Source organism: Drosophila virilis, chromosome X, assembly GCF_030788295.1.
Source record: "Drosophila virilis strain 15010-1051.87 chromosome X, Dvir_AGI_RSII-ME, whole genome shotgun sequence".
NCBI lineage: Eukaryota > Metazoa > Arthropoda > Insecta > Diptera > Drosophilidae > Drosophila > Drosophila virilis.
This window is the reverse complement of record NC_091543.1, coordinates 18,712,776-18,722,497: the sequence shown is the minus strand read 5'-3', so window position 1 is coordinate 18,722,497 and position 9,722 is coordinate 18,712,776. Positions and strand designations below refer to the sequence as shown.

Genomic DNA, 9,722 nt, shown 5'->3' with positions numbered 1-9,722 from the left:
TTTTGCCAGCTAACTGGGCTGAAGACAGCTGCCAGTCGCTGGCTCTGTGGTTCGACCACACGAACTAAAGCTGCCAGCTGGAGTTGGGCGCTAGAGACGTCGCGGAACATATAAATTGATTACCAAAACATTTCACGACAAATTCGGCATGTAACAACAATGACAGAGCACAACTGAAGGCGTGACGCGGTCTGTATGTGTGTGCGTGTGTGCCTGTGTGTGTGTGCGGTGGGTTGTTTTGACTTGGGGCTGCGAGCTGGAACTGTTGCTGGCGCGCGCTTATAACAGCGATTGCAATAGACAACAGTTGCCAACAGCAATACCCATACGCATGTTGGCATCAAAATCAAAGAGCCCGTCGACGGGATGCGAGGAAAACAGTCTCGGTGCAAAAGCAATGCACCGACTGCCCGCAGGCAAGCAAATGAAGCAACAATCTGATGTCTGATGTCTGGCATAAATACATACATGCATGAATTGAAAGCACCCCATTGTGAAATTTAACACGGACGCAGAAAAGTATGCAGCACATTTTGCAATTTTTGCGAGCACACGAGTAGGTATTCACAGAGTGAAATATTTTGGATCTGTATTCACTAGAGCCATCATACCAAATTTGGTATCCATAGTTCATATAAATTATGAAATATGGGCTAGTTATCGAGCCTGATCTCTGAAAGGATGACAGGTCAAAGAACAAGATTTGCTCGACTCTGCTGTTGATTGCGATCAAGAATATCAAAGCCTTTTAGTTAAAAAAAGCATTCTGCTGCCTGTTAGAGAAATCCTTTGATACCCATGTAGAGGGTATTGTAACTTTGTTATGAAATGTTTAACGCATCGAAGGTGACATCTTCGACCCCAAAAGGTACATATATTCTAGATCAGCATTGCAAACGTTCATTTTTCTGTTGCTCTACATATGTCGGAACCGGCCAGATCTGAACACTGAATCATATAGCTTCCATAGCAGCGATCGGATAGAGAAGAACTTTTTTATTTCTAAGATATCTTGACCGAACTCGACATTTAGTTGTTAAACTACGATGCTGACAAATGAGCCAAATCCTGTCAATATCACAGTACTTTATTATACAGCACTATAGAGAGAATCGGTAGCTGTAACTAGCACATACCTGCACAACCGTAAGGGTATTAAAACATGGTATTGGTCATAAAAAGCCTAACAGTTTTTTTTTAAATTCATTTTCCATGGCCTGTTGCAAAGTATGCTGTAGTTATATTTGGAATATCTTACATATTTTCACAAGGTATACGTAATATTTGCATCGAAGCCCCTGCAGAGTCAATCGGCTTACAATTTTAAAGAGTTGCCATCGTTATACAACTTAATTCATTTTATAGGCTGCACCTGTCCAGCTCAGAATGAAACACTGGCACATAAAAGTATGCATCATTTTCGGGCCAAAAATATATAAATGTGTAAAACGCTGTCCGGCACGTATCTAAACATTTTGTTTGCTTGATTTTAATTTTTCTAATATTATTAGGAACATCTTAAAAAAATGTATATGGAACTTAAACTTATTCTACTGGTAAATCTAATGTACAAATTTACAAGGGAGACTATATAAATCGATCTGGGTGATGGCTTGGGTGTGACCTTCGCAATCTCCACTGCGTTCGGACTCCTCCAATTCTACGCCTTTTAAGAACACGAATAGCCAGACGATTAGGATAGTTTTCCAGTCGCGCTATGTAATTTGCACGAGTTGAATAATTCATGTATAAATCTGTTCATATTTATCTTTAAGTTATCTCTGCGAGTTATCTCAAGCGCCATTCAAAAGCAATAATTGCTTTTAAGCGTAAAGTTGAAGCTCATTCAAAAATTTGCTCTACTAAGTATCTCTACTATCATATTGTAGACGGGCTAAAGAGCACAAATATTTTTGCTTCTTAGGAACGCAATGTTATTCTTTTTTTTTTGACAAATAATTTACGCTACAATTGTGTTGATTGCACAACTATAAAATACCCTGTATCCCGTTGAGAATTCGCCAGCATATATTTGCCTAGCATCATACTGTACTATGAATTTTCCTATTCATTTCTGCATCTGGTTAATCGTGTTTCAAATAGCATTTCAAATACATATTACCTAAAATTTTGTTTGCCAATCGGACAATACCAAAACTTTTCAAAATTGGAAGTGGATAGTGCGAAACATGTCCAATAAATGTTCAAAGAGATCTTTATAAATGCGTGTGAACGATATGCGAAAAATAGAATGCAATCGTTTTTCAACAATATTCCGAATTTGCCGAGTGAGCAATCAGTTAGTCAATCAAACAATCAATTATAAATTTCAAATTGCCGTCGAAGTCTGAGACGCTAGCAGGAGCACATGAAAGTCGCATAGAGAGGCGAACTCGCTGATTCAACCTTTATTGAAGGAAATGTGTGCAGGGTTAATAAAAGTTGATTTCTTTAACCAATATAGTCATAAGAAAAAGCAGTAGAGAGACAGATCTATAATGGACTAGTTTACCATCCGTAATGGATATCGAAATAATACAGTAAGTTTGAACTTCGTTGTGCCTCTATCATATTATGTTGCTCCGTTAAGTAAAAGGACTTAATTAAAGCCGCAGAGCTGTTTCCTGTTGCTCAATAAGCAAAAGCAATATCTCCAAATTCCAATTAGAAGTTCCCATATTCTTTTGTATGCATTAAGTTTATTTCATAACAATGTTACGTGAGCCTCAGTAGTTCAGGTTGTTGACATCGTAGACTTCGTTGGTGCTGCACAGGAACTTGTAGCTGGGATTGACTCCCGTGGTGCACTTGCTGGCCGGGACCGTGCACGAGCTGTACATCTTGACGCCAATCACATTGGTGGCGGCATAGTTGCAGGCCATGAGGAAGGCCTTGTAGGACTGACCCGAAACCGAATAGGTAGATGCGGCGCAGCCCACGTGCGTATTGCGATCGGCGACCATAACGGTGAAATGGCCAATAGTAGGTCCGTTGTAGTTGGATGGATAGGCATCGATTTGGGACTGCTGGGTGTTTGATACCTCGTTGTACCACATGGTTACGGAGCTGATAGCATTGGCCGTTGCGTTCAGCGGATCAAAATAGCCGATCCAGGCCAGATTCTGGCCGGACCATTTGAAGTCGTCCGTATTGTGGCAGCCATCGTGACTCATCTGGCAGCTCTTGACGTTCAGGGATGCCAGATAGGCCAGCTCATCGCTCCACTGCATGGTGGCCATGCGGCATGCGGGCGACAGCTTGCTATCCCCGCCGCCGGCAATGAAATTGCGGTATTCATTGTGCTTGGCCACAATCGCGTTCTGATCGGACGTCGTCAGATCCACCAAGGCCCTATCGCTGGGGCATGCCGATCCCCAGGCCTGTAATGGAAAAACAAGTACGTTAGCTAGTCATAGATAGAACGCTACATTCGATTGCCCCTCACCCCACTGTTGTTGCAGCCAATGTTCTGGGTGCTGCCACAGCTCGTTTGGCAGTAGTCCGTGCCACTGGCGATGCCCAGCAGTAGGGCTACAGCTGTTATGGATAGTATGTTGCGCATTTCGATAGCCTGGCTCGATTGTTGCCAGCTGTGGCTGCGGTTCTTGCTTTTATACCCACTGTGCCGGCAGCGGGCCCCTTTATCTAGCGGGCGTAACAATTGATTAAATATTTATTTCAAAGTTGGCTCAGTTCTCACAACGATATGCAAACGTTTATTTCGGAATGGAGCCAAACAACAATAAAAGACGTCACCAGTAGCTAAAGATAATGCACGCTGATAATTCACCGAATCCACTGCCGAAAATGTCCAAAAGAAGTGGAAATGCCAAAGTGCGAATTTTCAAGTTCAATGCTATAAAACGCGACGGAGAGATGGCTGGCAACAAGAGAGAATGTTTAAACGCAAGGGAGAAAGGGGCAGGCACGTGCCTTGACCATATTTACTTGTCAAACACAAATGTTGACCCTATGGCAATGCTCTACAAACAGGAACAGTAAATTAGCTAACCGAACTTAAACAAAAGTATTAAAACAAATTAACACACACACACCCACTATTCAAGTTCTATATGCCGTGAAAACTCTCCCGAGAGAGATCGGCCGAGAGCGATCGTTGTGTATATTGTTATATCCACGTTGTCGGGGTTTTTTAAGTGCAGCCTGGTTTAAATTGGTGTGTGCGAAAATATTCGCCCAAGAGGCGAATAGTGATAGTGTTCACTGTACATATCAGATAGAGAAAGAGGACGAAAGAGCTAGAAAATAAGGGAGAGGTTTTCGCAATTTGAAAAGGCTACTATACAAACACACACCACATACATACACACATTGACACATATCAATAAAAACATAAAATTTCAAAATCAGTTTTCTTAAAATAATCTTCCCGATTTTAATCAAAGCATGAAAGCCTGCAAACCTTATGGGAATATTTATTATACTTTAATGTGCAGCGTTTGGCATAAGAGATCATACAAATATAGTTTTGCTGGGAGCATGTATTTTAGTTTTTATTTTTATTTAATTATTTACTAATGCTCGACAAAATCGAAAGTCTTCCTAAGCATTCAATACACCTCAATATGAACATTAAATGCTAAAAAACCAATTAGAATACACGGCGAGCTACGCCCCTTTTCACAGCTAATTTTGTCAGTGACGCTATTAAAGCCTACGGCTAAAAAGTAAGGTGTTCGTAGAGAAAATAGTGTTATTAATTAAAAATTAAATTAATCTAAATTTACTATATTATTTAAGAATAAACAATAAACAGGAAAAAAGGAAGATAGAAGTTATTGATAAAGTAAAGAAATGTATACTAGATATATAGAGTGTTAAGTGTATAGGAAAAAAAGATGCCGGTGAGGGAAAATTTAAAGTCTGTCCGGCAAGTTATTAGCTTAGAAAATAGAGAAATTTAAAAATATATATTCATTACATAAAAGAGTTCCTGCTCCAACATTGAGCAAGGCATAGCCCAAACCTTGAAAACCAAGAAACTGAAATTTGTACTAAAACTTTCTTTTGGGTTGAAAGTGTGCACCAAGTCGGATTTAGTTTCGACTCCCAAATGTGGAAAAAGTTTTTCATGAAAATCATCGAAAATGCTGACCAGGTATCTGAGTGCGAGCACTCGCTTATTTAAATTCGGCAGCAATTGTCAATTTATAATTCGGCAGCAATTGTCAATTTATAAATGTTGATTTAGTTGCGGAGTTGGCTGAGCATCAACACAGTTGGTACGAGTAGATGGAAGACAGAATACTTGTTAATTTAAATTAGAAAACATGTGTTGAATTAACTAAAACAGACCTTTTTTTTGGTCTTGTGCATCAGAGGCGAGACAATTTCTATGAAGCCCAATTAATATGAGCAGCAAGCTCAATAATAAGTTTCTTAGCTCGTGTTTACTTTGTTGGTTGATTGGATCTGAGTAAGCGGCAAGATCTCAGAGCACATGACAGTCTTGTTGTTTACAAATCCGTTTGTAATGGATTTTATTGTCTTGTGTGTGGCACGGACATATGGTGAATGGCCATGGAAGGGTTTCTATATATTATTGGTACCACTTGCATTGTCGACATTAGGTTGATTAAAGAACATGACAAAATAATAAAAACTCTGTTTTGGACGATTAGCGATTGACGGAATAGATCTATATATTAATACCGACATAATCCCTACAATAACAAGTGAAAATATGATTGCAAAAGATTTTTATTCATACAAAACGTGATTTAGACATTGTAGACTTCGGCCACCTTGCAGAGACCCGCATAGTTGACATTTGTGCCCGTATTGCAGCCTGCAGCTGTCGGTCCACGCACGTAAACAGGTTTGCCGACCCAGTTTGTGGTAGCATAGTTACAGGCCAGGAGGAAGTTATTCCAGTCGCCTTTGACAAACCTGGCGGCAGCGCAGCCAACGGCAATGTTCGCCTGCTGGGCCATGGCAGTAAAGTGGCCAATTTGACTGCGCGGAGAGGGAGGAGAAGCAGGAGGAGAAGAAGTGTAGTGGGTAAGTCTCGGAAGAATTGAATTGATCAATCGATGGCTTCTGCTGTTACTTACCCTCCGCTCCAGCTGCTTGGATAACTGTTGATAACCACCATGTTCGCATTCTTGAGCTCACTCCACCAGCTGTTAATGGAAGAGGTGAGCAGCTCCGCGTTGGTGCGGCTCGCCTGTGCGCCCGTGTAGGAAATCATAGCCAAGTTTTGGCCGCTGGCCTTGAACTTGTTCGTATTGTGGCAAGCATCATGCTCCATCGCGCACTGGCGCACATTCAGTGCTGCCAGCGTGGCCAGCTCTGGACTCCAGCGCATGGTGGCCATTCTACGGGCTGGCCCGTAATTGGCCACCTTGCCCAGAGCCAGATTGTTGCGCCTGACGTTATGCAGCCGCACCACAAGTTGCCTCAGGTCCAGATTCATGTCGATAACAAAGGGCGCCGGACTAGTCGGGCAGCTGGCGTCCCAGGCCTAAGAAATCGACAGTCAATTGGCTGGCAACATGGCCACATATGCATATGCATTTCCAATAGTCTTACCCCATTGTTGTTGCATGCAATGTGCGTCGCGGTACCGCACAGGCTCTCAGCACAGTAATTCGTCTGTCCGAGGACCAGAGGCAGCGCCGAAAATATTGCCAAAACAATTCGCAACATGGCTAAATACGTAACTGCCAATGTGCCTCTAGTTTGGGCTTATATAGTAGTCGCTGAATAAGCTGTCCATAAACGTGAAAATATGGCAAGGCATTTTTAATTATTTAACTTGTATTTTATTTATTTAACTTCTATTTGTATATTTTGTAGAAATATAAAAAGTTATATCAATAAGCCAAACACATGCGATTCATGCCTCCAACTCTGTTTGCCAGTTGCCGAGCATCTGTATTCCAGGCATTGATTAACAATATTTTACATTTACCAAAACAATTAATATGCTCATTATGGAAGTATAAGTATAATATCATAACAGAGCCAAACTCTGCTTTAGCTCAAATGTTGCCCCATGTTCTCAAGTGAAGACAACTGTTAGTTAATAAATCTATTTTCAGTATAGTTTTAATATTTGTCAACCTGCCCCCATCATTCCAGGTGTATCAACAATACAGACTGCCTTCCGTAGACATAAATGAGGGCTGTGGCATAACTGATATTCGTAAAATTTGGCTAAAGTTCTCACAAACAGAGCTGAAAACCAAAAAAAAAAAATTAAAAACAACAAATGTCGATGGTGCAGATCACGACTTAAACCAACTTCCTGTCTATAGGTTCGAGTCTCAGAACTCAGATTTTCATTTCTTTTATGTTTTCAACATTTCTTTGGTTATCAGAATCAAAAACCAACCAAAAAAATTGATTTGGCTTAAGCCTCGACATATAGCAAATAGTGCATAAGACTCAAACTGGTTCGTTTCAAGCCCGACTTGCAGCCCTGATTGCGAACCGCTCTAACAATATTCAGCTCGTCCAAAAATTTGCATGATTATTCATACAAAGCGGCAAGTATTGTAATACATAAGACTACAACCAATTGGACTGCGCTATGTGATGCGTAATACCTTGTTGTTGCTTATCAACATGCAAAAAGTTCAAAACAAATAAACAATCGAAAAAAAGAACACCAACCAAAAAACAATACTATTGTTTTTTTATAATAATAGTAAATACTTAAATGCGTGTAAAACTGATAAAGTAGTTAAGATTATGCTCAGATGGTTTAGGGTTTTGGAAATACTCTGACTACTAATCAGCTGATAAACTTATATCAGGCATCGGTCCTGCGTGTGTGCAAAACTTGTCAAAGATTACTTAAATTAGTTAACGTTAACGCGGGTGCAAACTAACATATTCAGTGAAAAACCAAACGCTTGAGCCTGAGCATAATGAATGAAATAAATCAAATTATACTAGATTCCAGATTGTTAACGTGATTAAATGCGATTGTTCGGAAACGAACCGAGACCTAATATTTATATATATATATATATTTATATATACGCGAACAAACCTGCTTCTGAAGATTTTGAAAATCTGCCGTTCTTGACATAAATTGGGCTGTAAAGTAGCAAAGTATGTGAAGCACACTAATCGATTCAGTTTCACGTCTTTTATGGCGCAAATTTTGCTGCCCAAATCCTAATAAGATGTGCATTAACTAATATCCGGATCAATCCAGAATAATTAAATAGAATGCTTAGCCATATGCGAGAAAGTTATTGGAATTTCCAGAAATTATTGTCAGCCCAACAATTGTATTTGTTCTATCTATCTGGCCAATTCGTTTCTAGCTACAATATTTGGCTAAGACTATTGCCAATAACAATTTGCACAAATGCGTACCTTTTTTCACGATTTAAGAAAGCCAACCATTATCCACTTGCAAATTAGAAAATACTCGATATTTGATATGCTGCCATTTAGTTATATTTACTTGTAAGTTTTTATTATGGGTCTTTAATTTTTGCCGCACTCAGCTATATGGAGATACAGCTATAAGTAGTTGCTTTTGTTTCTGCTCACACATACATTTCCATATGTAGTATATATAATTTTTAAAAATTTTGTTTTGTATATATCTTTTTTGTAGATACATAGATATCATTAATTTGCATTTCGGTACAGAAAAATAAATATCATGCCTGCAGTTTGTTGCAAAACTCTTTCTCTCTGTCTGTCTCTATTTCTCTCTAACTTATTGCATCGCTGTGGTTCTGTGATATATATATATATATTATATATATAGGTATTTATTGTGTATATACTTTTGCGTAATATCTCTTTAATTTTATATAATTTTTGTGGTCTGCATAAGTTAATCTGTGGGCTGTTTTGTTGTTATTTGCTTCTCTAGGTTAAATGTTCATTTGTTGTTACATAATTACGTAATATGTATAATATTTGCGCTCAGTAGCGTTCTCATAAATTGTTCACACAAAATATGGGCTTTATTTGTATTCTAATCTTTGTTTGTTTTTCATTTTGTTTTTTTTCTTTTCTTTTTGTTTTTTTGTTATATCTGTTTTAGTTGTCTGGGTTGTACGTTTTTTGGGTTCATCACAAGACAGTTATCAACAATATCTTTGAATTTCCCATAGTTTTTTGTGAATCATGTTACGATACATTCATAGTTTATATTTCAAAACGTATTAAATAGGCAAATACGATCTACATGCACGTATATACATAGCTATACGTCTACAGATTAAGCAAATTATGCTGCCGTATGGCAAATGAGAAAATCTTTGCGGGGAAATTTCGAAAATTGTGCAACAGCCAACAAAAAATTGACTTAGAGCCTTTTCGACATATTTTTTTATTTTAGCAAAAAGCTCGCTTATAACTTAAATAATTATATGATAAGTACGTATCGTATGCGTGTGTTTATGTGTGTGTGTGTGTATGTACAAAAGGTGTGTGCGAGCCAGGCCTCAAAGTAGGCAACATTTTAACGCAGCAGCTAAAAGTAGGCTACGATAAATGGCACATGACGCTTGGCGTAAGACCAACAGATCAGCTAGATATATAATATATATTTATAGTTAAGCAAATACAGAAGCCGTAAGTTTTCAATTAAAAGCATTAACGTATTGGAACAGACCATCAAATTGTTACTTGCAATTTTTTTTTTTTTCATCCAAATATGCAGAGGGCGTTCATGAAGGTTTAAATTGTAGACTATATATATATATATATATATATATATTTCGCTT

The 9,722-nt window shown here is 38.7% G+C and overlaps 2 protein-coding genes across 2 annotated transcripts; both read right to left on the bottom strand.

Annotated features, from left to right (window-relative positions):
* Nucleotides 1–2,679: 2,679 nt before the first annotated feature.
* LOC6631924 (venom allergen-1) lies at nt 2,680–3,602 on the bottom strand. Its single transcript, XM_002055715.3, has 2 exons — nt 3,446–3,602; nt 2,680–3,380 (listed from the first exon to the last, which is right to left on the bottom strand). The coding sequence occupies exons 1-2, from the start codon at nt 3,560–3,562 to the stop codon at nt 2,727–2,729; spliced, it is 771 nt and encodes a 256-aa protein (XP_002055751.1). The 5' UTR covers nt 3,563–3,602; the 3' UTR covers nt 2,680–2,726.
* Nucleotides 3,603–5,703: 2,101 nt separating this feature from the next.
* Nucleotides 5,704–6,707, bottom strand: LOC116652072 (venom allergen-1). Its single transcript, XM_032439943.2, has 3 exons — nt 6,553–6,707; nt 6,075–6,484; nt 5,704–5,976 (listed from the first exon to the last, which is right to left on the bottom strand). The coding sequence occupies exons 1-3, from the start codon at nt 6,667–6,669 to the stop codon at nt 5,742–5,744; spliced, it is 762 nt and encodes a 253-aa protein (XP_032295834.1). The 5' UTR covers nt 6,670–6,707; the 3' UTR covers nt 5,704–5,741.
* Nucleotides 6,708–9,722: the final 3,015 nt, after the last annotated feature.